The 27,967-nt window shown below is 44.0% G+C and overlaps 1 protein-coding gene across 1 annotated transcript in view; it reads left to right on the top strand.

Annotated features, from left to right (window-relative positions):
- Nucleotides 1-27,967, top strand: part of ADAM12 (ADAM metallopeptidase domain 12) — a 189,065-nt gene that overhangs the window by 146,615 nt on the left and 14,483 nt on the right. Inside the window, exons 12-16 of the mRNA XM_036386247.2 lie at nucleotides 10,347-10,524; nucleotides 15,785-15,874; nucleotides 17,235-17,430; nucleotides 25,137-25,245; nucleotides 25,350-25,548. Of these exons, the coding sequence (XP_036242140.2) occupies nucleotides 10,347-10,524; nucleotides 15,785-15,874; nucleotides 17,235-17,430; nucleotides 25,137-25,245; nucleotides 25,350-25,548 (772 nt within the window). The remainder of the gene's footprint in view (nucleotides 1-10,346; nucleotides 10,525-15,784; nucleotides 15,875-17,234; nucleotides 17,431-25,136; nucleotides 25,246-25,349; nucleotides 25,549-27,967) is intronic.

The raw sequence follows: 27,967 nt of genomic DNA, 5'->3' as shown, positions 1-27,967 counted from the left end.
ACAATTCCTTCCTGCAAAGCCATTCTTGATCTTTTCTGATGTCAGAACCTGCCAGGGAGGGCTGGGCACGTTCTCCTGGTGGCAGCAATGCAGGGAGGCTCCATTTCAGCCTTTGTAAATGGATGATGCAGCCCCAGTGATGGGTTAAGATAAGAAACCACCTATTTTAGAGTAAAGGCACTAAAAATGAACAGGTGAAATAACTTTGGTGTCCTGGAGAGCCTTTCTGTGGCCTCTTTCAGCATGGAAATTGTGTTCATCTCCACCCCTGGCAGCCAACCACCCCCAGGTGAGAAATCCAGAGTTGGGATGAAAACTCTCATGGGTTTCAATAAGACCAGGATTTCATCAGGATCCATGTGGGGTTGTTTTAGATTTATCAAAAGCCTTTCACTCCTGTGAGTGAAATTTTAATTTGCTCATTAAGGATCCCTAAGTCTTGGATCATGGCTGGATCCATCCTGTCCTCATGGCTTGAAATAATTAAAAAAATACAATGTGGATGCTAATTTTTCTTTGTTCCAGCTCTGTGAAAAAGAAAGAGGAAGGTAGAAAAAAGGATTCCTTGTTATATATTTATATAACAAGGAATATATATTTAGGATTTTATATATGTTATATATTTAGGATTTCTTTAAGAATTCCATTTCCACTCATCTGAGGTGTTTTAGGTGTTATGGGGTAAAGAGCTTTTTTCTCATAGCAGAAGAAGAGAAGGTGAGAATGCTGGGGAAATTCAGACTAATTTCTGGCGCTGTTTTTCCCCACTTATCTTTCCTTTGGATCTTCCCAAAGAACAAGAAATTGAGCAATGATCCTGCTGTCTTGGAGTCCTGATTTATTAAGAGCCCGGGTAGCAGAGATGCTAAGTGAAATCAATATGAGCCTGTCCCCCAGGTATTTATTGTTCCCAGCTTTTTGCAAGCTCAGATTCTTTTCTCCAGCACCCCCATCTCACCAAGTGGCATTTCCATGCACTCCATTCTCTGCTCCTGCTCTTCCCAGGGAGCAGCTTCTCCATCCAGAGGGCTGATCCTTGCGGTTTGTCTGTGCCAGGAAGGTTCTTGTGGGTCCCTTCCAACGCAGGATTTCCTATGAATTCCCTTCTCCCTGGCCTGGGTTTCTCCTCATTAGGTTTAGCCCTATTTTGGATCCATTTCCCTTAACTTGGTGTCATTTGATCTGCTCACCTGATGTCCAGGCTCATTCTCACCCAAACCCATCTCTGAGCACCATCTTTATGACTGGTCTTTCCATCAGTCTGACACCCAAAATCAGATTTTTGGTTTTTTCATCCTTGTCTGCTCCTGGCCCATTGAAAAAAAATCAATTCCAAGGTTTTTCAAGGGAGAAAATTAGAATGTAACAGCCTGGAACAAAAGCAGATTGTAAAATCATGTTGGGAACTAACCAAAGCACCTTTTCCCTAATCAGAAATCAGCAGGAAGCTGATCTTCAGCTCTGGTTTGGACCATTTGTCTTTATTTGCTCGTCACATGCTGAGGATGTTGTGTTTTGTGTGACAAAATTTAAACTCAGGGCGCTCTGCTTGTGCTCCTTATCCAGATTTTCCCTCACTGCTGGGAGCTGCTGGCAGGCACAGGGTGTCTGCATCCTGCTGTTCCTTAGCCTGGGACCAGACCTGACCTGGCCTTTTCATCCCTCCCTCTGCTCTGCCTTGCTTTCTGACTTTTCCTGCAGTCAGCATTGGATCAGCCTCAAATTCTAAGCAGTAGATTGTGAAACCTGAACTCTCAGCAATCCAGCAAATTTTTATTAATGAGGTAGTGGTCTAAAAGGAAACAGAGCAAAAGATGAGCCAGAGGCAAATTCAAACTGATTCCAGCCCCTTGCCTTGGCTGTCTGGTTTCCAACAGGAAGAACAGTTGTCTGAGTTCAATTCCCATGGAGCTTTTGCAATGCAGATAACTCCAGCACAGAGTCAGGATCCTGTCAGGGCTGATAAATTGGTTTAGTGTTGCTTCACCCCCAGAACACAAAGGAAAGTCACAACAGGCCTCTCCTCCAAGAAAAAACTTCTCTGACCATCTATTTGTCAAAGGGAAAGTAACTGCTAATAATGTTTTATTTGGCAGTTTTGTGACTGCCACAACAATCTATGCTGTATAAAGCCATTAAGTGTTGTTGCCTTGCAGAATGGATTTTTGGGAACCATCCAGGCATTTGTTCTGCCCTGAAGCCCCCCATTCAGAGTTGTAAATCTGCCTTTTTGAATATTCCAGGTAGTTAAAATTGCACCTTCTGTGTGAAGGGAGAGGCCAAGCCTCAGCTGGGGCTGTGTCAGTCCAGTCTGGGCACCTGGAGGGAGATTGCTGGAATTCATTCTGGGAATCTGCACTATCCTCAGGGGAAAATTAAAACAAACTTAAGGCATTTGTGTGCAAAGCTTAAACGCTTCCTTGGAAAGGCTTTCCTTCCAATAAGCCTGGAAATTCCACTGTAGCACAACAAGGCTCCAAGCAGACATCAATTAAATGAACACCAGTGTGAGATATCCCAGTTATTTATTGGAAGGGTGAGCAGCCACCACAGAGTGAGGGTGACAAAAGCTGCAGGAGAAATCTGGGCTTGTTTTGAAGTCACTGACCACAAACTCAGACAGAAGAGCTTTGATGTCATCTCTAACTACATGGCCCAGTTCTGTGCTCTACTTTATCGATGCTCCAGGGATTAAAACTCTAAAAGAGGAGCAAGGGAGTGAAAAATAGGCTAGAAAAATAAGTGTGGGTTGTCAGACGTCCTCTACCTTTTGAAGCAAACATCCTGTTTAAATGCTTTATCTGTAGATGAAACCACTCTTCCTTTTTAGCTAAATCCTTCCAAATCACCTGAAAAAGATGTGCCCCATCAGCTCTGGGACTGATATCTTGGGTACATCTGCTTCCAAGAGCCCAAAGGCTCCTCCAGCTTCCTCCCTCCTCCTAATTTTCCCAATTTGCTGTTTGCAAAAGCTTTAGGTGTGAAACAATCTGCAGATACCTTTAACTCCCCTTTTATTGTGCTGGTTGGGTCAAAAACTGCATTTGTGCCTTTCTCCCTCAAAAGTACTTAAAAATTAAGACATTGTTTAAATAATGGATTAAAAAGCCCTCCCATATTATGGCACTTGTCTAATTAATAGATTAAAAAGTCCTTCCACATTTTGGCACTTGTCTAATTTGAAACAATTGCTACTAAAACGTGAGGTGTAGGAAATAACGTGTAGTGACAGAACTTGATACATGAAGGGATCTGTAGTATTTGAACACCTATTTCAATATCAAAGAAAACTGGATTTTATCTCCTGCTTGACACCTAATTCTGTGAAGTTCTTTATGCTTACTAATTCATTAACATACTTGCTGTACAGAAGAGCTGGAGTGTCAAAAAATGTCATCTCATAGCAAATTCACTTTTATTCTGGTAGGCTCATCTCTCTTAGGAGCCCATAAAAAGTTGTTTTCAAAAGGTGGAGAGCAGTAATAAAATCTAGAAGGTTAAAACCAAGGGGATGCTTCTGAGTGCAAAAGAATTACGTCAATTAGATCAGGACTTAAAAGGGGGCTGGAAAATTGTCACAGTTCCTTGAAATCAACACCTCCCTGGGTCTAGAAACATTTATGCTGCTTGAGTTTCTGCCTTCTAGAGGTTTATTCTTGGGTTTCTCCCTCTAGTGCTGCCATTTTTCTGTGGAAAAGTCAGTTACACCTGTATTACCAAAACCAGCCCTATCTCTATTCTTTAATTTAATTTCCACCCCTTCGTTTTTATGTTCTTATGTAAAACTGGAATATGCAACAGAAAATTCACATATTTCTGTGTCAGGCATTTTCTAGAGTCTGAACAAGGGTGAGCTCCAACTCCCATCTCCATCCTCCAGTAAAAGAGTCTGCATTGCTCATCCCCTCCAGTTGTGAGCCAAAATTCAGGAATTTTGGAGATTAAGGAGTGTAAATATTCATATTTTTGAATCTCAAAGGGTCCTTGGGTTGAGAGAGACACAAAGTCACTGTGGTGGTCAGTTCAGACAAGGTGTTGTCATGGAAAATGTTGGAAGTTCAGGTGTTGGACCAGGGAAACTTCAGACTCAGCATCTCTCTTGTCTTCAAGCACCTTCATGCTCCTAAATGCACAGCTGATGCCAGAGCTATTTCCAGCTATGGCCTCTCAGGTTTGGGTTCTCAGGAATTCTGGGCAAAGTTCAGTCCCAGTTTTCTGCACCTTTGGCAATTAGCTAGCCAACAGTTGTCTCCATAAGCATGCTCAAAGAAAAAAAAAAAGTCCCTTTTAAAATTAATATAATCTCCAATTATCATATTACCTCAGGGAGGGAGGTCTGGTGGTACTTAACAGAGCTCTTTGGGGCTCTTGTGCATTTTAATTGAGTGAATAATTGTAAAACACTTCAGGGTGTTTTGGTAAAAGGCTCTGTATAAACATTGCCATAATGCTGAATAATCAGGTTGTGATGTGAACTGGAAGAAATGAACCCTATAAATAGATGTGTTGAACCCTATAAATAGATGTGTATATACATATAGTGTCTGTCTGGGTGTGTACACCAACATTTGGGACAGAACAATGCAGTTCCTTTAGAAAAATCCTGCAGCTCTTGAATAAGAAATAGAAAGTGAGATTGGCTAGTGATAATCATAATAATCAAAATGATTCTAGGATATGGTGAGCCTGTAGTTTATCCTGCTGTGCAATGGATAGAGAATTCCCAGAATTATTGTGTTACCCCTTGAGTGCTTGGGAAACACAAATCTGTGGTGTTTAATGGTGCAGGAGCTCAGGGGAGGTGGGCCCAAGGTTCTGAGGTGTGGACAGACAGGATTTGGAGGAATCAAAGGAGTTCCACCTTTCCTGAGGTGCTGCTGCAATGCAGCTGGAGGGGTTTGGGTCTCCTGCAGCTCAAGGCAGTGCTCCTCCAGGCATATTCCAGATGGAGCAGTGGGGAGGGAGGAATGGGAACATCCCAGCCTGAGCAGGGGGAAGGACAGGAATGGGAACATCCTAGCCTGAGCAGGAGGAAAGACAGGAATGGGAACATCCCAGCAGCCTGGGGAGGACAGGAATGGGAACATCCCAGCAGCCTGAGCAAGGGGAAAGACAGCAATGGGAACATCCCAACAGCCTGAGCAGTGGAAGGACAGGAATGGGAACATCCCAACAACCTGAGCAGTGGAAGGACAGCAATGGGAACATCCCAGCAGCCTGGGGAGGACAGCAATGGGAACATCCCAGCAGCCTGAGCAGTGGAAGGACAGGGATGGGAACATCCCAACAACCTGAGCAGTGGAAGGACAGGGACGGGAACATCCCAGCAGCCTGAGCAGTGGGGAGGGTGGGAATGGGAACATCCCAGCCTGGACAGTGGGGAGGGTAGGAATGGGAACATCCCAGCAGCCTGAGCAGGAGGAAGGACAGCAGTAGGAATATCCCAGCAGCCTGAGCAGGAGGAAGGACAGCAGTAGGAATATCCCAGCAGCCTGAGCAGGAGGAAGGACAGCAGTAGGAATATCCCAGCAGCCTGAGCAAGGGGAAGGACAGCAGTAGGAATATCCCAGCAGCCTGAGCAGTGATCACAGATCTGCTGTGACCTGCACGGATCAGCAGCCACTGCCTCTCCCCTCAGTGCTCTGCCTGTCTCATCTCCTCAGCCTGTAATTTTCTGGGGCAGTGGCTCAGTTCCTGTGCTTGTACTCTCCTGTCATTCAGCCCCTGAGGAAGGGGAATTCCTCTGGAATGGACATGACGGAGATGAGCTTTTATATTTCATAAAAAAAAAAAAAAGGAAAAGAAAAGAAGCCTGTGCTGGGCAACGAGGTGCTGGTGCAAAGAATCCTCTCTTCTTAAATGGGACTTGACAGAGTGCTGATGCCACTTCACTTAGTTAATGGAAGGAGCCATCTAATACAGGCTAAATGCAGAACTGCCTAAAGGAACCTGGCATTTGGAGGGCTGCAGTACTTGAAATATAAATGAATGGGACAAGGCCAGGCTCTGTTTCCCAAGGAATCGATTACCAGGGATCCTCTGACAACTGTGAAGGTCTTATTTGCAGGAGCAGGCAGAGCTATTTTTGTTGGAAACTGGGATATTTGTTGCTGGGGATTAAACACATCTTTAAAGCACCAAGGAGACACCAAGGAATGCTGTGGATTCAAGAGGGGCAGAAAGACTGAAGTGATTTTCCTTGCTGCAAAGGCACTGAGGAGACTGATGGTAGTGCTGGGAACAATTTGAGTTCTGTTGCGTTGTATCCACAGCCAGAACAGTTTGACAAAATGATCCATTGTGTATTAAATCTCCAGATTCAGACAGTGTGAAAAATGCATGGGACACAGCATTTTGGAATAAGAGTGAGGCTGGACTGAGGTGTCCTTTCTCTTTCCAACTGTAAGAAGAAATAAGGATCTGTAACGGAAAATGTCTTGAGTGGAGATGAATGGAGCAAAAAGACTGCTGATGAATTTTTCACCTCTGGAATGTTCTCCATGGCATTTATGAGCTGGTTTTCCAACAGAGTAAGTGTCTGAGCTACCACAGGAAGCACAAAGGTCCCTGTTTAGGTATCACTGAAATCTTGGAGACAGATCAAGGGCTGACTACACTGGAGACCCCATTTCCTTCTCCCATCCTAAGGCAGCTCCTTCCAGGTGAGATCAGAAGCCTCTTTACAGGGCAGTGGGAGGAAGCTCCTGTATTTGTTCAGAGGATGAATTCTTTTCACATCCCCATCCCTTCAGCATTTTTCACAAGCTCCAGATCCACCCAAACATTGGTTTGAGCACTGCTGACATCTGATATCTGTGACTTCCCTTCCCATCCCATCTGCCAGGCATTTCATTCTTCTGATGAAACAGCTCTGAAATTGCAAAGACAGACAAAATACAGCCTAAAATCACAAAAATCAAGTGCTGTGACTGTTACATGGAACTTTATTGGTCAAGAAAAGAAGACTGGTTGGGTATCAGAGTACCACATTAAAGATCAATCCAGTTTCCAATGAAACACCAATTGGCACCAATTGATGTGGAACCATCTTCTGCATGGTGTGGTTACCCTGAAGTTTCTCTGTTTCCACCAGCTGGGTTTATTTCTGGGTTTTTACTGCTTTATTTGGGGATTACTTGGTAAAGAAGTGTTTCAGGAAATGTCATCATGTGCCATGTGCTGCACTGATGTCAGCTGAGGAAATCAGTGTCAGGAGCAGGAAAAGCCAGGAGATGAATGGATCTCTAGGTTCAAAATAGGAAACAGCTTGAATTTCCTTTGGGGGGGGAACATAAAGCTCATTCATCAGCAATGGCACAATTCCACCTCTGGCACTGAGAGAGGACTCTGCCCTCCTGCTGGTGGACAGACACACCTCACATCCATGCCAATGATCCTGGGAATCCAGGGGTGCCCAGGAACTGCCCTGGAACAGTGACAGTTTTGCCTGGGGAGCTGTCCTCATGACCTGTGTGTGGCTGAGAGGTGTCACATGGAAATCTGCATTAATTGTGCTCCTGAGTGGATTTCATGCCCTGAGAGGTGTCTCCTTGTCTCACCCCAGTGGATATCAAAGCTGTGCCACTGAAGAGCAGGATCTTGCCTGGATGATGCAGTGTTCATTTACTCACACTTTGATATGAGGGCCCTGTCTGATCAAGCCCTCATCAGGGTTTATCAGTCAGGTGTATCTGGGTTCTTGGTTTCTTTGGTTTTTATGCACCCATCTGCTTGTTCACAGTACAAACACAGAATTTTGTGACGTTTCTTCCCGGTGACACTCAGGGTAGGACAGAAGTTTGTGGTGCCCTGTTGAGAACATTGCCAATTGCTCAATATAAAATGGTCAGTAGTTTTCTAAGAGCCTTTATTTTCTGTTCCATTACTCCAAGTACCTTCCCTGTCCTCCCTTGGGGCCCAGCTAGCAGCCTGGCTCCTACCTCCTGCTATTCTGAAATTTCTTTATTTATCTTAGACTCTGTCATTTTGCTGAAACATTGATATTTTCCAGCAATCAGCTTATTACATGGAGATGCCTATTAGCTTTCTGAAGTCATATGTCAGTGAAACTCAAAACTGTTTAGTTTAACTTGACAAGCCCTATAGTGATATTGGAAAATTATTTTCTTCTTCAGACTCATGTTTATGTTCTTTTCCAATGAGCTGGCTGTTTTATTGCAAAAGAAACTGTAAAAGAGGTAATTTTAACTAGGCAAAAAATATATTCTGTTCTGTAATGTATCCATAACCTCCTAGAAGATCCTAATTAACTTCCTTATGTCAGCATAGGAAGCTCTATTGCATTTGTCGTTGCCAAACATTTCTTCTTTAATAGAAATTATCCCTTTCTAAGACCTCAGGGGCATCATCATTCCCAAAACAAGCTTTTCATCTGAGGATATCAGAAACACCAGGAGATTAATGGAAGTCTGAAGTTCAGTAGTGCAGAATTTCTGTTATCTTGTTTGTCTGCAGAGATAACAATCCTAATGACACGTGGGTGACACAAAGCACTCAGTGAGTAAAGTGGAGTTGCCAGGTTGGCTCCTGAGCTGCTGAAATGTTGAGTTTCTGCTGGACAAAGGTATCAGTCTGAGGGGAGAAGCTGTTTTACACCGTGTTTGTGACACAGGTTCAGTGTAACTCAAGGTGCACATGAGATATTTGGGGAAATTGTTTCCTTCAAGGTGGGGAGGCCCTGGCAGGGGTTGCCCAGAGAAGCTGTGGATGGAGCAGCCACAGGAGGTGTCCAAGGCCAGGCTGACGGGGCTTGGAGCAGCCTGGGGTAGTGGGAGGTGCCCCTGGAGGTGGGATCAAATGGTCTCCAAGACCTTTTCCAGCCCAAACTGTTCCTTGGCTCTGGTTCCATGACAGCACAGAGCAGTCCCAGCAGGATGACACCTCGGGTTGGAGTTTTTCTGTTCTGTTTTGGTGTGCAGCTTTAGCTTTATATGCAGTGTTACTGGGATCTTTGCACAGGTGATGGAGACAAAACAATCCTGTTCTAGCTGGAGACTCCAGGACAATCTCCTCAAACTTCAGGCCCAAAGCACAAACAACATGGAAAGAGGAGGGTGGGCAAGCAAGCAAGGAGGATGAAACTTCATTATTTGAAGCTGTTAATTGGGCAGTTAACTCCTGTATGCAAATGGACTAAAACTTATAAAAATGTGAGATCTCGTGCCCAAGCTCTTTTGCTTCCATCTTGGAGCCATCTGGGCACTGCCAGGGTGTGGCCTTTGGAGGCACCTCAATAAATCTCCACTTTATTCCTCTGAACTCCCTCTGGCCTCTGCTGCAGCTCCCCAAGGCATCAAGGACACCGTGCCATCAGCCAGGCCCTGGTGTCACTTGGTCCCTCACCCATGAGGCAAACTGCAAACATTCCTCAGCAGAAATGGAATTGAGTTCTGCCAGAGAAGAACAGCAATTACCTGCTGGCATTTGCGCTGCACTGGACTGTTCTGTTCTCACTGTCTGGGGGTTCTGCAAAAGGAGTGGGAGCTGCTACATGTCTGCACAGCAGGGTCCAACCTGCACTCAGCACTGGGAATTCCGAACAGGAATATTTTCAGCCTGCTGATTTAAAATTATTATTAAAATATTTATAATAATATGATATAATATGATATAATATTATATAATTTAATATAATTATATAATGTAATATAATATATACCATAATATAATATAAATATAATAATAATATTATTATATTTTAAATTATTTACAGCCCTGCTGATTTAAAATAAAAACTGTCTTTGCTTTAATCATGCAGTTCCCAAGCTCAGCTTTGATGAATTGCAGAAGCATGCTCTTATCAAGTAACAGTGGGTTTTTTCTTTAGTCTTTTTTTTTTTTCCTGAAAAGAGCAGGAAGTTTGCCATTCTACAGAGCAAGATGAATGAATTTGCCATTTGAGGCTGAATTTTCCAAGAAGGATTAGGATCTTTTGCAGTCCTGCAAATGCAGGATACTACTTGCAAACCCAGCATTTCTCTAGGCTCATAATCATCATTTGCATTATAACTCCATAAGCAAAAGAGGGAGAAGGAATTTCAAATGTGAACACTTCCAATCCTTAACAGCAGCTACAAATTGAAGTGAAAAAGGGAAAATTCCCTTGCTCATAGTCAGAAAGTATCATTATTATTATTATTATTATTATTAATGGGTTGAGCTCAATTTCACAGTGAACTGCTGTATCTCAATTTTGCGTGATAAAAAGTGAACACAATCTTCTGGTTGAGGCACAGATGTGCTGAAATGTCACCAGTGTGACAGGAGAGAGAGGTTTTCACCTGATATAACAACCTTCCCTTTGTCTCCGTGTGGTTTTTCTCCAGCTATCCATTCCCCATGGTCTTCAGCAGCTGCAGCAGGAAGGACCTGGAAAACAGCCTGGAGAAAGGAGTGGGGATGTGTCTCTTTAACCTGCCTGAGGTCAAGGAGTCCTTTGGTGGCCAGAAGTGTGGGAATGGCTACGTGGAGGATGGAGAGGAGTGTGACTGTGGGGAGCCTGAGGTAAGACAGTGTGGTGGGGTTTGAGGGTCCCCAGGACAAGGGAAGAGATGAGAATCTTGACTGCCACGTTTCAGAAGGCTGGTTTATTATTTTATGATATATATTATGTTAAAAGAAAATTATATATTAAAACTATACTAAAAGAATAGAAGAAAGGAGACATCAGAAGGCTAGCAAAGAATGAATAATAAAAATCTGTGACTCTCAGAGCCTTGACACAGCTGGACCACAATTGGTCATCGAGTAAAAACAACTCACATGCAACCAATCCAAGATGCACCTGTTGGTGAACCATCTCCAGACCACATTCCACAGCCATCAGATACTCATTGTGTACATTTCTTTTCTGAGGCCTCTCAGCTTCTCAGGAGGAAACTCCTGGCAAAGGGATTTTTCAGAAAATGTGTCAGTGACAGGACACCACCTGGGAAAGGCTGCTCATGTCCTGCCTGCAGGATTTTGGCAGTGGAGGCTTGGTTTGGTGGGCTTGGTGTAAAACAGAGCTCTCACTTCTCTGCTTCTGTCCCATCAGCTCGAACCCCAGAGTCTCAGAAGAGCAGGGAGCCTCGAGTGCATTCGAGATGGGAAAGTTTAAGCAGGGCTTGGGTTAAGAATGTGCTCAGTTCATCCTTAGAGAGCAAACTCTGGCTTGTCCAGCGGACTGGCCATGACCTCCTGGTCCTAGAAGTTCCTTTCAGCATTAGCTAATCAGCTAAACTCAGAAGAAGTTTGAGAACTTGGCTGGAATTTCTCAAGCAAATGTCAGTTAGTCGAAGGTTTGTTTCTGTCAATAAGAAGCCGCTCTTATAGTTACAGTTATATATTTATGTTCATATTTATATTTTATATTTGTGTTCATATTTATATTTATAAAATTCTTGAATTGTATTTAAATTTGTATTTATTTATATCTATGTCAACATAACCACAGAAACTGTGCAGCCATAGAATGCTTTGGGTTGGAGACCATAAAGATAATCTCATTTTCTCCCTGCCATTTCACTTATTCACTATCCCAGGTTGCTCCAAGCCCTGTCCAGCCTGGCCTTGGACACTTCCAGGGATCCAGGGGCAGCCACAGTTTCTCTGGAACCCTGTGCCAGAGCCTCACTATCCATATCTATAGAATTATATAAATAGAAATATTAATATTGGCCAAGTATTTTTCATTGCAGCTTCAGTTTTTAGGTACAAGACCTTTCCTCCTTCCCTGTAGGATTTTTCTTTCCCTCTAGTCAGTTACCTCCCAACAGAAAGAGCCCTCACTGCCTCCCAAACAGATTGCTGCTGCTTCCAAGATTGTTCCATTTAGTTTAGTGACTGTGTCAGAGGACTCCTCAGATCAGCAGGAGATAGGCAAAACCTGGGGTCAAATAATATCCGAGCTGGCATCCTTATCCCTTTTACATCCTCTCCTCATTGGCTTTATTGAACTTCTCTCTGATTATGTGAATTAAAGGCAGCAGCAGATCTGGGATTTGTTTCCTGTGATAAATAGGGACCTACAGACAAAAGAGGTGGGGGCAGTTAAAGCAGCAAGATATTGCTGCATCCTGCCTGTGGAGTGCATTGGGCTTGTCCAAGCCTTGAGGATTTCCTGACAGTTCCTTCACTCTTGAGGATAACAGGGTTGGAGGAAGCAGCCTTATCTCCATGTTTAAAGTCAGTAGAGTGCAAGCAGCTTGCAAATGTCTTTGTAACCCTGTTATCTTTCTTGTTTTCATTTCTGAACGTCAGTGATACCTTTTCAAGTCAAAGCCACTTAATGTCAGCAAGCACTGCCTTGATTTGCCTCTTCTTTCTGTCTTTTTTGCCTTTTTAGTTATATTGGAAAAAATGCAGCTTGGGTGCAATTAAACTTATTTGGGATTTACTGCTGTGATCTGAGTGCTTCCAGAAAACCTGTGTGATTAGTTACTAATGCACTGCCCACTCATTTGTACCAGCTGAGTTCTGTCCATGGTGTTGCAGCATCCCAAGAATGAGTGATATTAGGATTAAATTCTTCTGTGAGGGTGGGCAGCCCTGGCACAGGTGCCCAGAGCAGCTGGGGCTGCCCCTGGATCCCTGGCAGTGCCCAAGGCCAGGTTGGGCACTGGGGTTTGGAGCACCTGGGACAGTGGGAGGTGTCCCTGCCATGGCAGGGGTGGCACTGGATGGTTTTTGGTCTCTTCAAACCCAAACCGTTCTATGATTTTATGATCCTAACAATTTTTGTCTATGTGACCAAAAATGCCTGATGTGCTGCAGTGTCTGTGGAAGGAGGGTTAATGTAAATTATAGATAGAAAGATAAAAGGATAAAGAGAAGTAAAAATCTTCAGTCCTTGAAAGATGAAAATATGTCTTTCATAACCAGCTGCAAGGAAGAACAGAAAACTACAAATTGCTAACTCAGAAGTCAGACAAATTACTTCCAAATGTAATTAGGGGTGAGTGCCCAAACAGCTGTGACATGCCAGGGACGAGTCAACACAGCTTTTGTGCCAGGAACTCTTGTCTTACAAAATCGTGTCTGACAAATCCATCACAGAGCTCTGAAGGGCTCAACAAGTGGATGGAAAGGGACAGGGCTGTCACTGCAGCCTGTGAGGGGCTCAGAGAGGCTTTGGGCCAAACCTTTCACCAAAGCATCTCTGGGAGATTGAGCAGCTGTAAAGGAGAGAAAAGTGCACGGGCAAAAATTGGGTTAAAAGATGAGAAACACAAGCAGGTGTAAATCACCCATTTCATGCAGTGGTAGGAGATCTGCTGTGCTGCATCCATGAGATGTGTCCTGGGACTACACAACTCAGCATTTTCATAAAGAGCCTGGGAGGAGGAATAGTCTTTAATTTGCTGATGATATTAGTTAGGCTGCTAGAGATGAAAACTGGCTGTGAAGGACTGCAGAGAAACCTTCTGAGGCAGCTGGAGCAGGCATTAGGATGAGAAATGGGACTCACTGAGGAGTGATGCACATTCCAAAAACACAAAGAAGATGATGGACTCTGAGCTGACTCTGACCATGGAGGAACAAGACTTCATATTGCAATAAATAGTCTCATGAAAATGTCAGCCCAGTGCTCAGGAGTGGTCTAAAAGGTAAATAGGCTGTTAGAAAGTACTAGGAGAGAAATAGGAAAACAAAACAAAGCACCAGCAGACCTCTATAAATCTGCTGTGCCTGAAACTGCTTGTGCAGGTTTTCCCTACCCCTCCCTGATCCCAGGGAGGATAAAGCAGAGTGAAAAAAGATTGAGAGAAAAGCAATAAGGTGGTTCAAAGTTTCCAAAGGGCTCTGGCTGGAAAAAAAGAAAATGAAGGGGAATGCAGCATAAGCTGATAAAATCGTGAAGGGAATGGAAAGGGTGAGAGAGGAGAGATCAACAAATGAGCAGATGAAGTTAGAAAATGGCAGGTTCCAAACAAGCAGAAGGAGCTGCTGCCCTGACTGTGTTGGTTACCTGTGAGTTCCTTTACTCTGACTCTTAGAGGTGCTAAAAATGCCCATGGAGCCAAGGGAGAGCCAAGGGAAAGGCAGGAGAATGGGAAGGTGTCAATGTCCTTAAACATCTGCTGCTGGCTGCTCTCAGGGGGACGAAAGGACAGAGGGGTTATGGGCTGACCCAGCGGGGTCTGTCCTGTGTTCTTAGAGAAGAGAGGGGGAAATCCAGGTGTCCTGTCCACAGACAGAGCCTGACATCTCGTAGGTGGTGCTGGAATTGTTCTGGGGTTGGGCTGCTCTGGTTCCTCTGAAGAGCCAGGAGAGCCACACTTAGACACCTCCTCCAATCATTACTGTTGTTATCAATAATAACTAATAATAATAATAATAATAACAAACTCCAGCACAGCAGTACTTCCAGGTGGCAGTCTCCATCCTCCCAAAACCTGGTGAGCCTTGCTTGTTTTTTCACTTGTTTAAATCATTCCTGACAATTTGATAGCCCAGGCACAAAAACTATTTACCAAGCTCATTCCCTACAATGAGCAATAAGTGAGGCAGCAATTGGAAATTTCAGAGGCTGCTGAAACACCACTCCAAGAGCTGTGTCTTTATCCCAGTCTGCCTGTGGAATGCTGCTGTGGGGCCAGAGGATGGGGTATTGCAGCTGACTGCTTCAAAATGACCTTAATGGGACTGACACTCCACCCTGCTTATCTCAGATTATTTCTGAGGTGAATTTAGAAAACGTGCTTCTGTGCAGAGGAATGTTGCTCCTGACATGCAGCAGCTGCACAGGAATATTTCTGTAGCTGCTGCTTCCCGGTGATCAGAAATAGGAGCAGGAAGTTGTTCCTCTGCTTCACAGCACAGTTGGCTTTGTACATCCAGGAAGATAATACCTAAAAAACAGTGAAATGCTGAGAATCCTTCTGGTTTGTGCTGGTGAGTCAGTTGGGAAGCTTTCAGAAGCCAGGGAAGTAACAAGAGACTGAGAGCATCACTCTAACCCACTCATTCCTCCTGTGTTCCCTCTATTGTCAGTGATCCCTTGCTAAGTCAAACAGATTTAACACAGCTGAAGAGCAATTTTATCTGCTCCTATTTCTGTGAGAGAGATGAGATTCCAGCTCAGCTGGTGTAACTTGCAGCTTGTGGGCATTATCTTGGAAAAACAAATCCATTCTTTTCTGAGGCTCCTTACGAGCTCATTCTACTGACAATAAAGTTTGCAGGAGCCCACACACGGCACCATCTAATCCACAAGTGTGAAATTGGGATGTATCAGTGAGTGAGGCTGCAATTCATGGCCATTCCATATCTCACAGCTCTATTACTGGTGTGCTCTGATAAGGGATTACATGGAATTGTGTCGTTGTCTTCCTCTGTGGCAGCCCCAGCCTGCATCCAAACAGGAGCCTGGCCAGCAGCTAGCACAAAACAGAGCTGTGGTCGTGATGCTCAGCAACTGCAGCAGCTCCTGGATCCTCTCTGGAGGCACTGGAATCATTCCACTGATTCCTGTGGCAATAAAACACCCCAGTGCTCTATCAGGGTTGGTGTCAGCACGCTCGGGTTGTTTCTGATAGTTGGGATTAGATCCATAGCTGGAATAAACCAGCCCTCCTCAGCAGCTCCTCTGGTTTTACTACACTTGTTGGGCTTGTTGAATCCGAGGGCAGACAAGGCTGTTTGGATCAGGTTGTCGAATTTCATGCATAATTCATGATTTCATGCCCAGCTTTTCTTGGCAGAGCTATAGGCAGCCTCTTGATTTACAGCTCATGGTGACTGCACGTTGTCTGCTCTAAATTTACCCTCCAAATCCATGCAGGAATGTACAAACCCGTGCTGCAATGCAACCACCTGTGCCTTGAACCCAGGAGCAGTGTGTGCACATGGGCTCTGCTGCGAGGACTGCCAGGTGAACCTGGGGAAATGTCTCTGGGTGGGGTGGGGAGGGTAGAATTCTGCATTTTTCCCTGCTTCAGTGCAGTAAGCAACGGTGGCGGAGAAGTAAATTGGTATTGATGAGCATTAAGACACTTGCATGTCATGTGAGCAATTAGATAATTCCCAAAGCAAGGATGGAGGAGAAGTAAATTGGTATTGATGAGCATTAAGACACTTGCGTGTCATGTGAGCCATTAAAAAATTCCCAAAATATAAATTATTGAAGGAGCAGATCAACAGATTTTTTTAAATTGTCTCTGTGCTTTTTGTGGCCCCTTCAGTTACTCATGCAAAACTTCTTTTTCATGAACTTTTGTGTGCTTTAATTTTTCTCATTCTTACTCAGCAAGCATTCATTAAATGCTTAACCCTCTTTTTTGGGGGGAAGGTCCTTAAATTATTAACTCTATCAACAGCATAATGTATTTTTATCAGCAGCTCATCAGCTGTTGTGGTCTCCTAACACTCTATAAAAGCCAGCTTACCACAGGCATTTACCTGCTTGAATTCTCAGACCATCCCTTGCCTGTGGGCTAATAAAGCACCCAGCAGGTTGTCTGTGGCAACCTATGAGCTTGGAGCAGCAAGGGATCCTCACAGCCAGGAATTGCTTTTTAGCAAAATCAATCTATCTTCATGTCCTTTGCTTTTTACCAAAGGCAATGTGATTAAAATTCAGCGCTGCTCCCAGAGCTCACCCAACTTTCGTGGCTGCTGTTGAGATGTGAATGTTCAGACTGGCACATTCCAAAAAAAAAATATCATTTTCCATGGAAATTGGTACAGGACAAACAGTATCTTGTAACTAAGTTTGAGGAGATCTTGATGCCCATCAGAACAACATTTCCATGAGGAAATGTAACTCCATAGATTTATTAACGTTCAAGATCTATTCAAGATCTTTGAATTGAACCTTCCAAGCTGTGAATTCTTGGGCATCTGAACCCACAACCAAGTGTGCTGGTGGCTTCCTGAGCCCTAACACAGCACAGTGTTCTGTGATCAGCTGCCCTGGATGGAAAGGTCTCTGACCTGCCCAGTGCTCCAGATCCTCCTTTCCAGAGTTCTTGTGCTCAGACACGATGAAGGAGCCACCTGCAAACATCAGGGCTGGGGTTGCCTTCTGTCTTGAGTCATGTGTGCAGCTTCATCTGAGCCTCCTTGCTGCCAAAGCCTCCCAGCATGGCTTGGATCCGTGCACTCAGAGCTCTGCCATCCCTGCCCTGTCCTCTGCAGCCAGCTGGGGCCGGGCCAGGGGGAAATCTATCTGCTCCTGTGCTGCAGGGCTGACCAGGCACAGCCCAGCCACTGAAGTTCTGTTTGTTTTGCAGCTCAAAGCAGCAGGGATTTCTTGCAGAGAGTCGAGCAATTCCTGTGATCTGCCCGAGTTCTGCACGGGGGCCAGCCCGCAGTGCCCGGCCAACGTTTACCTGCACGACGGGCACGCGTGCCACGGGGTGGATGGCTACTGCTACAATGGCATCTGCCAGACCCACGAGCAGCAGTGCATCACCCTCTGGGGCCCAGGTGAGTGCCAGAGAGGCCTCAGGTTTGGCTTTTCTCTTTTTCCCATTCTGTGCTGCTTTAGTGTGTGGGTCTGGGCTTCGCACCAGGGGATGCTGAGCTCTGTGCACAGAGCAGGGAGACAAAACAATTCCTGCTCCAGCTGGGCACCAAGGACAAATGATCCAAATCTCAGCCCCAGAGCACAAACCCCATGGGCTGGAGAGAGAAAAACAAGCAGGGTGGGACTGCAGGGGCTAAAGCTGGAATGGGACAATGAACTGCAAGGTGCAAATGGAGCAGAACTGATCCCAGGGACAGAGCCCGTGCCCGGCCGTGCATTTTGGGGCCATTTTGGTTCATCTTGGGTGCAGCCCTGGCTGGGCTCTGGTGCTGCCCAAGGTGGATCCATGGAGGAGATGCTTTGAATAAATCCCTGCTTTATTCTGGAGCTCTGTCCAGCCTCTGTTCTAGGGCAGCCTGCACAGGGCATCACCAGCACTGGGACACAGGTCTGACAGAGGCTTGGGGGAAGGAATAAAGATCTGGAGGGTGCAGCACTAATCTGTAGCTGTTTGAATCATGAGGGAATCTCTGGGTGATTCATTCCAGCCTTGATTTGCTGTCGTATTCATGTCTTGCAGCAGGAGGTAACGAGGCTCATGCAGCAACAAGCTGCAAATGGATAGGTGAACTTAGACAAATCATTTCCTCCTGACTTTGATATGGCCTGATGTCACCCCACAAGGTGCTGAACGCTCCTGGCAGGTTGAAATCACAGCCCTTTTCAGGCTGCTGTGTGAGCTTCCTCCTGTGCTCTAAACAGCTCATCTGCAAAACAGATGTGTCTGCTCCATCCCCAGCCAGGGCTCAGCTTTTGACACTGACATGAGACTCCTGGATCACTGTGTGTATTTTATTAACTGGTGTCACCTGGAAACTGCCTCCTGACAGTGCTTTTAGCAGGGTGTGCACTGAAGCAGAAAGGGGTTTATTCTCCCGTGGGAATTTGCTCCCTTTTTGCAGAAATCTGTTAACATGAGTTCTTGAGTTGTTCTCAACATGTATCCCAAGAAAGCTGTTCACCTTTCTATAAAGCCCTGTGACCCTGCCATTGAAATGCAAGTATTAACTCAGAATTTTGGTATGAATCCAAATCGTGTCTCCTTCAGCATCTCTGACCTTCTATCTCAAATTTGAAAAACTCTCTCTCCTAAGAAGAAACATTACTTAGAAATAGGTGTAATTATTTCTTTTAAACTAATATTCCAGCCTCTTTGAATTCAGCATCTCTAACTCTGCTCCAAAACCTCTGTATCAGTATAATGGCACACAGATGTTTCCCTTGGTCAAAGCCCTCCCCAGAATACTACTGAAGAATTTCTCTGTTTCCTTCCCAGAGAACGTGGACTTTTTGCAATCTCTCTTTAGAAGAGCATTAAAGCATCTCAGGAAGCAGCCCCAGTAGTGCAGACAGCAGGTCAGCTTGGCCATGTGGGTATCAGAGCACGTTCAGGAGGGGTTCCAGCTTAGAACTGAACTCCTCACGTGGAACAAAGCGTGCTGTGCTCCAATCCCACGCGTGTCCTAGAGCTGATGTGAGCTCATAGAGCCATGGACAATTATAGCCTCCAGCCTGAGTCAGACTGGGACTTCTAATCCCTGCATACAGAGACATTTCCTCTTGTAGAAAGCAAAAATCTCCTCCTGAACCAGTTTCCCATGCTGTGGAAAGTTACTTGGTCAGGCTGTTTGTGGTGTCAATGGCTGAGAAAAATTCCTCTAAAGGTCAGGGAGCTGCATTGCTGCAGCTCCTTGCCAGGTCTGCTTCCTAACACAGCAATTCCACCACGGCCCTGGGATCCCCTAATTCTCTCCTGCCTTCCTTCTTGGGACTGTTTGATATGGGCACTGGCAGGCATGGAAGCTCCATCTCTCTTTATGAGACAGATGTGTTAAGAACAGAGCTCAAACAGATTTTGGCAGGAATACCCCTTGGTTTTGTCTTGGGAAGGCCCAAGGAGAAGGATTTTAAATAGGGAGGAAGGGACGTGACCAAACCTGAACTGAAAGTCTTAATTCTTGCCACGTTTTTGGAAGAATAAATTAAAAATAAACGCAGATTCCCAGAGGGGTTTGGGCTGGAAGGGACACTAGAGATCATCTCATTCCACCCCTGCCATGAGCAGGGACACCCTGCACTAGACCAGGTTGCTCCAAGCCCTGTCTAGCTGGCCTTGGACACTTCAAATCATGCCCATATTCTGGATTTAAAGACTAGGGATGTGAATATCCACTGCTCTCTCACACATCTGGCTGAAGTGTGAGCTGGCAGATTTGGGGTGGAATGAGAAGAGGGGTGGGTGGCTCATGCAGTTGGAAAAAATGTACAGATCATGATACAGATTAAAAACCTACACGTCTTTCCAGCCTTGCCTGCAGCACAAAGAGATTTGACATTCTAAGATGCTGTCTCTGGACTTTGTACCAAAAATATACATTGGAACCTTTTCCCAGGTTGTTGTGTCTGATCAGAACTGTTTTTAACAACTGCCTGTGTTGCCTAGTTTTGTGTTAAAAAAAAAAATTCCCCCTCTAAAGGAAAATCATATTACAATTCATTTTCAGTCTCTCCTTATTTTCTTCTTCCCACTAGGAGGAATCCATGCAGAACAAAATACAATAACTTTTCCTAAAATAATATTCGGTATATTGAATTCCTTATTAATGTCTTCCCTTGTACATCTTTCTTTATTCATCAGGTTACAGATGTCCAGAAGCCCAATGATAAATGTCAATCTTCATGTTTTTAGATCTATTTAAAGAAAAATGATGAACACTGTCAGAGCTTGTTTACATTAGGCTTGAGTAGTAGGAACCTGTTTCCAGAAAAGCACTTGCATTTCCTTGGGGTTGTTTTTGTTTCTCTCAACACAGTGGCTCAGATAAAATAGAGGAATTTTTTTTTCTTCTTTCTTATCTTTGTGGAAAGCTTGGTGGGAAGAGAAGGGAGGAGCTCCTGGGGAGAATCTCTGAAAATAGCCATGAGTTCCTCTCAGAGCCCAGGTTGATTCCAGTCTGCTCCCAGAGCTCTCCATTCTCTCTCTCTCTCTCCATAATTCATGTCATTTTTATCTTTGGGGAGCAGGAAATTCTGGTGACCTTTTTTTGGTCCATATTCAAAATTATCAGATTGTACTGATCTGACCTATTGATAGCAGGGACATCAATGGTGATGCTTTGTGTGGTGGCATTTTCCAGGAGAAACAGACACACAGATAGAGCTGCTCAAGACAGAGAAATCATTGATTACCAAGGAACAGAAGATTCTCAACTTTAAACTCATGGCTTTTTCTGCATCGACAAGAAAATGATTCTTTAGGGAAGTTTGTCAGTTTGTTTTCCTGTAATTTCCCCAAGTGGGGAAAAAAGCAATGATTTTGGGGAGCCAATGGCAGGCATTGATTTAATAATTAGAAGACATTTAAATGTGTTGCATGGACATGGCCATTTGTTTAGGCAGGAACATTCTTAATTTAGATGTCAATATTTGTTACTGAGTGAGAACTTTGCAGGTTTTGCCAGGTAGAACCCTACAGACACAAAATAAATGGGCTGCCCGCCTCAGATATCTGACCCAACCACTGCTGATTTGCTTTTGGAAAACTGCTAATTGTCCAAGCACTGCAATTTCCTGAATTCAGTGAAATCAAACTATTTTGACCATCACAGATTTATGGCCAGGCCTTTTTCTTCTGGAGATGGGAAAGATATTAAATCATATTCTCAGGGGTGGTGACTTCATCCTCCTTAAATGCACAGAAATGCTCAACCCCATCTTGCTCTTGTCCAGACAGAACAGGGATCACCAGGATGGGGAGAGAGGCCAAGGGCAGCTCGTGGAACTTTTGCTTTGCAGCAAAAAGAAAGTTAATGAGCTGAAACCCAGATCACACGACAGAGAACTGTGGGTTTTATGCTTATATTTACTTGCACAGTTATTCGTGGTGCTGGCTGGCACAGCCTGAGCCACAGAACTCCAGCCTGTTACTCAGAGGTTGTTTTTTTCCCCTCTCCCCACCCACAGACAGCTGGGAGCTGAACTGAAATATCTTCCTTTTCTGCTGTCAGCCTGATAGAGCATGTTTCTTGTGTTCATGGAATCAGCACCATGGTCAGAAATTTCCCTCATTCCTTTCAAGAGGCTCTGTTGGTGTTTACCTATGGCAACAGGTCTGAAATGACACAGCATTTCTGTGCCCTGCAACTTATATTTTTATTTTTAATTTTTTTGCAACTGCATAGGGAAAGAAGTGGGCTCATCAATATACACATTTGGAGAAAAAACCCCAACAATCTCCAGGCTGGCAGCTGCAGGGGTGAGCTTTGACCTTCTGCAGCTTCCAGGGGCTGATTTAATCCCTTGAATGAGGCTTGGCATGGAAGGGCTGACAGGACCTTAATTAGAGGGTCATGATACTATAATTACCAACAGCAAAGTGAAATAAACTCTGTTCATCCAGCTCAAACCACTTAATAACCCTCAGAAATCCTTCACAAATCATTTTGCCTCTGCCTGCAGAGGTAGAAAATAGAGGAAGACAGGACTTTCTGCTTCAGTTTACGTGGTGCAGTCATGATAAATGGGTTTCCTCCAGAAACACAACATTACAATTCTCTTCCTTAAGCATCCTCTGAAAACCTCCTTTTAACTTGGTAGCTCCATCTGTTCAGCATCTCACACTCTGATGTGTTTTCATCCATAAAGAAGTACAAATATTGTGAGAAGCCAGTGAGGAGAGGGAACAGCCTTCTGAATCCCAAGCACCAGCATGTCTTGGGTGGAAACCAAAGGCAGAAAGTGAAGCTGGGTTTTGGTTTCCAGGCTGCAGATGATCATTGGGTACCAGGTGTTTCCACACACAGACTGCTCCCAGCCTGGCAGGGGAGTGGTTGTTTGTGCTCCACAAGATCCTTTTTCTTGTCAAGTGTTATTAAAGCTGGAGTTAAAGCTCAGTGTCTGAGCCCTGCAGATGTGTTTTCCTTCCTGGGGGCTGCTTTCCATCATCTCTGCAACACCAGGCTGCTGAATTCAGGAAAAAAATCAGCCACACTAAAAAAAAAAAAAACCCAAAAACTTCCACCAGGTGAAAGAGGAGCACCTTAAACTCTCTCTGTCTTCAGTGAGTGCATTCCCTTTTAAAAACCATTTTTAGAATAAGCCTTAGTTACATCCCTTGCAGTCAGAGCACAGGACATGAGCATTCATTTGGCTTTTGGCAGCTTTGGCACTGAGGGGACAGCACTGAGGGGACAGCGTGTCTGGGCTCTGGGCTGTGCTGCCACAGCTCCAAGGGAGCATCCAGCCCCTCAATTCCATGGCAGCAGCTGAGCTGGGCTGAGGCTCCTGGCCAAAAACAACACCCAGAGCAGCTGCTCACAACCAGGGCTGCACAAGCTGGTCCTTGCACATGTGGGAGAAAAAGCAGGTTTAGAAAAAACCGTTTTAGAAATAGCAGGTTTAGAAAAAGCAGTTTTAGAAAAAAGCAGTTTTAGAAAAAGCAGGTTTAGAAAAAGCAGTTTTAGAAAAAGCAGGTTTCCTTGGCCTCTTGCTCCCAGAACGTTTCTTCCCTCCCCAGCCCTTCCAAAGCTGCTATAGAATTTGTACATGGTAATGTTTGTCTCAAGCTGAACACTGAGTGTGCCCACCCTGGAAAGATGAGGAGGCATCTGCATGCTGAAAATGGAAATTTAACTTTTGCTTTTTCTGCACAGCGCCTCGTCTGGATGCTTTTCTTGATTTTTTTTTATTATTATTATTGCTTGAACTTTAATGAAAAAGAATTGAAAGAATCCTGTGTAGGTCCCTTTTAGGAGTTCTAGATTTGAAAAAATATTCTGAACTCAGCAAGCTTGATCATAATCTTCCAAAGAATTTCAGGCTCTTGTCCTTCTCTCCAGGGAACTATCAGCTCATATTCAGTTCCTTCTGTGCCTTTCTTGCTGAATTTTCCAGTTTCAGCATGTTAAAATGTTAGAAGGAAAAGAGGGTGCCATCTTAAGTCTCTCCAAGTTTTAATATTTTGTCCTTAATAGCATTAGATTGCTGTTCAGCTGTATATAGTATTAGTCAAGCTTCTGACTATGAAATGCAGATAATTAATTGAAGTTTTAATCTCTGAGTTTTTAGTGAAAAGATCCATACTGGCTGGAAGTGTTACAGTCATATTTGTATTTTCTTCTCCAGGAATCTGACCCCCTTTTTTTTCTTTTAAGAAAAGAAAAAAAGAACATTTTCCTCTTTGAAGGCTTTCAAATGAAATCTTCAGTCTGGCTCAAAGAAATGCAATGTTTTACCCACAGTTAGAGGCATACACACTTGGAAGTGACTCAAAACATTTGACAAAATGTAGCATTAGTTGAAATGTTCTGTGTCTGGTAAAGATCAGGAGCACTGTAGAAATGGGATATTCTCAGCCTTTGGGCTATCACATCACTTGCTGCCAAGTTCTTTTTGCTTTGGTTTGGCTGATCTGTCAGAAGCACAGAAATGCAGGTAGCAGGTCTCTGGTCTCAGTTTTAGCCAGAGTTTCTTCTCTGCTGCTCAAAGCCAGTCTCCCTGTTGGAGCAGTCGAAATGTTGGTGGTGACTTGATGGTGCTGTTAATTATTTTCATGGAAAGAAAATACAGAGTAGTAAAGAGCCCTAACAAAGGGCCTCTTAATCTTGCAAGAAGCAGCAATTATTGGCTGGAAATGAAAGCCACACTTCACTGTAGAACAAAGGGATTAAATTCCAGTACACTGACTAATGAATTGTTGCAGCAGTCAAACCAGGGAAGCAGATCCTTCACCTCTTCAACATTCCAGATGAACGGATGCATCTTCCCCTAGAAGATATTCTGTAATTGGTTCTAATCTGGAGGGAAATGAGCAGGAGATTGTGTGTATAAAACACTAGAAGACATGTTCTAATAGCGCCCTTGAACTTCTGAAGTGCAAGGATTAATTATCTGCCTGCACAAGCTTTTCCAGCCCTACTCCCACCAGGGAAGTTCCTTTGCCATTAGGATATGTCTTTATCAGAAAAGATCACAGCAGATAAGAGCCAGATGCTGCCTGAACTCCCATATTCCCACTTCTACCACCATGACAGAAATGCCCCTTCTTCCATGTCACTCTTCCTCTCAGGAGTGGGTGTCCTGAGGGTTAAGGTGGGATGGTCTCCTTTCCTCTCCCCAGTCCTTCAGCCTGAGTTAATAGCAGCTCATTTCCCTTTGCCATGCCAGGTGCTCACATCTTTACACCCAGTTTACAACTGGATTTTCTCTGTTGGCTTGTTCTCAATTGCAGTCAAACAGGCCTTTCTTGAAAAGAATTTTCTTTGGGATGTCACTAGAACATGAACTCCTGCAAAAGAAGAGTCAACTTTCCAGCTGGCCTTTGTCTGTCTGGTATTTGCTAGAAGTTTTTGTGTCCTAGGAGGATTGGCAAGAGGGCTATGAGCTGAGAAATCCTGGAAGAGAAGGAGTTCTGCACTGCCTGTTGCTCAGAGACAAACTCTGGCAATCCCACCCATCCAAACCCTTCCATTAGCATGCACCGCTGTCTTGTCACCTCATCAACATTCAGCTCACATCCCCCCTTTCCCCTAAAGCACCAGCAGAGCTCAAAGGAAATTATTAAAAACACCTTGTATGAGATGAGAGTTCTGATTAGGTTTTGTTTCAGGTGCAAAACCCGCTCCTGGGATCTGCTTTGAGAGAGTCAATTCTGCTGGAGACCCTTACGGCAACTGCGGGAAGGACTCCAAGAGCTCCTTTGCCAAATGTGAACCCAGGTAGGGCCTCTCCCTGCAAACACAGCAACAGGTGCTGGCAGAGGGCTTGGAACATTTCAAATGATTCACCTCATCCTTGCTTGTGTTGTGTTTATTTCCATCAGGGATGCGAAGTGTGGAAAGATCCAGTGTCAAGGAGGAGCAAACCGACCCGTCATTGGTACCAATGCAGTTTCCATAGAAACCAACATCCCACTCCAGGAGGGGGGCAAGATCCTGTGCCGTGGCACCCACGTGTATCTGGGGGATGATATGCCTGACCCTGGGCTGGTGCTGGCAGGAACCAAGTGTGGAGATGGAAAAGTAAGATTCTGGAATGCTCCCAGACGAGGGGAACATCGCTACTGTCACTCTGCCAAGTGTTTTGTACTTCTTTTTTCTTTGGATTTTTTTTTTTCCCCACAAAATAATTGCTTCTCATGCTTAGACTGAAACAAATTTTCCTCCCTTCTGGCCACTGTTCTGGATTATGGATTTTCAGATGCAAATTTGTGCAACCTGATCTGGTGGAAGGTGTCCCTGGCCGTGGCAGGGGGTTGGAAATAGATGAGCTTTAAAGTCCCTTCCAACCCAAAACATCCTGGGATTCTGTGCAATGCAAGTTGCTTAAGTTTATGACTGATTTTTTGAAGACAGTCCCAATTATCTGCCCACGGAGGCTTGAGGTTTTCTGCAAAATAAGTGCAGCAAAATACATTACAGGCTTATTAATGAATTCCTGAGCTCCATGTGTTCCCTTTCCCAGCATCTCTGGCATTGCAAAATTGTCATTAACTTCACTTGAGGTTTCAAAACGTATTTTATCTTCTGATTATGACTCCCCACTTCTTTTTTTTCATGCAGGAAAACCTATCTCTGTATGCACTCTTAGAAAACTATAAACCCATTGATGCTCCGCCACCAAAACTGATTTTAGTGTTTGTGTTTTGCAAACTTTGTGAGTTACCCACTGCAAATGCAGCCCAGATTTCACATGGCTGTGAAAAAACTCATTCTAAGTTTTCCTTTTGTGAGGAAAGGAACTGAGAAAGATGGGAGGCAGCCATGAGTTTACAGGGGGAGGAGGAATGGAAAGCAGTCCAAGATCTATTGAAATGAAGGAGGTTTCCATACCCTCAGTGGGTTTGCTTGCAAAAAGGAGGAAAAACAAGTGCTTTGATAATTTGTGGTAAATTGAAGTAAGCCTCTGAATTTCTGAAAGCTTTTGAATTACGTTGTATTATCTCACTGTACTGGGAACAGGTTTGAAATCCATCCCCAGTGAAACCACAGCTCTGCTACAGGAAAACAACCCTTACAACATTTCTAAGTCAATCTGTTCTAAAAAGTCTTTTCAAAGGCAACTCAGCACTGAGAAAGCACCCCATTATGTTTTACTAATGAGTATTTAATCTTTCTAATCTATCTAATCATACACATCCACACTATAGAATACACAGGCTAATACTTCTGAAATTGTATGTTTTACTTTGAGGACATTAGTGCATTTGTATTATGGATTAAGAATATGAATTTAAATATTCTTGGGTTTTCTCAACTGGAGATGCACAATTTGAAACGCAGCCATTTTAATGTGATCAGAATTCTGGGAGCTGCTGCACTGTGAATATTTGAATTGTGAATAGTGCTGTAATCAGACCATATTCTCTCCATGCCTGCATGTTGATGCCAATTCACTCTAATTTCCTTTCCATTTTTCCTTCTCCCCAGGGCATAAGTGCCCTGATTAAGCATCCCTGTCGCCTCCTTCAACACCATTCCCAGCTTAATGCTAATTATTGTGACTGACTTTTAGTACTACTGAACTGCACTGCAGTTAAACATGAGCAAAATGTGCAGTGTGGGGCTTTTTGACCTTTTTTGTTGTCAACATAGCATAGGAACTGTTATTCTAGTCCTAATTCCTTCTTTTTTCTGTTTGGAGTAGGGTAACTTCTCGTTACAGACGTGCTCATCAGTTGTGTTGTTGTTTGATGTTATTATTGCTCAGCACTAATCTTGCTTAACCTCAATTTTCAGCTCCATTGGCAGCGTAAAGTTTATCTGCAATGAATGGAAAACAAAAAAAAAATTTTTGAATTTTATTCCTCTGCATATGCTATTTGTTTACTTCCATTTCCTATAAATATTAAATGTTAAATAGGGTTGGTTTATATTTGACACAAAAAAAAGTTATTTAATGTGGAAAAACTTGGAAAGATCTTGGTTTTCCTGGAAAACAATGATGAGACCATAAAAATCAATGACCTCACTTAAATATTCACTACTATGGGTCCACATTCTGTAGTGGAATGAAAAATGTTTCACTATTGATATAAACAAAACTCTGATAATTTACACCATGAGGATCCAAAGCTTTGCTCAAGGAATCATCTGCTGTGGTGAAGATAGGAAGGAAAACAGAGCAGGAACCAGAAGGAATCCTGCTCAGTGCACTCTTAGTCCTGAAAAAAAATGCAAATTACTGATTTTTAAATTGGCTTTAAAAACTCCCAAACCCCAGGGTCTCCCCAGTAGTTCCACCTGAGTGGATCTGTGAGGGTTTTCTTGCACAACATCACACTGTGAACTGTGTGTGTGGAGCCAGGGCTGGCCAGGAGAGCACAATTCAACTTGCTCAGATTTGGATTTCAAAGATTTAAAAGGGGCTGAGGGAAATAATAAGAAGACACCCAATCCTGGTGTCCTTTTTGTCCATATAATGATATATATTTTTGTGTTG

Source organism: Molothrus ater, chromosome 8, assembly GCF_012460135.2.
Source record: "Molothrus ater isolate BHLD 08-10-18 breed brown headed cowbird chromosome 8, BPBGC_Mater_1.1, whole genome shotgun sequence".
Lineage (NCBI taxonomy): Eukaryota > Metazoa > Chordata > Aves > Passeriformes > Icteridae > Molothrus > Molothrus ater.
Note: the sequence above shows the minus strand (reverse complement) of the source record. Positions and strands in the feature narration are given on the sequence as shown.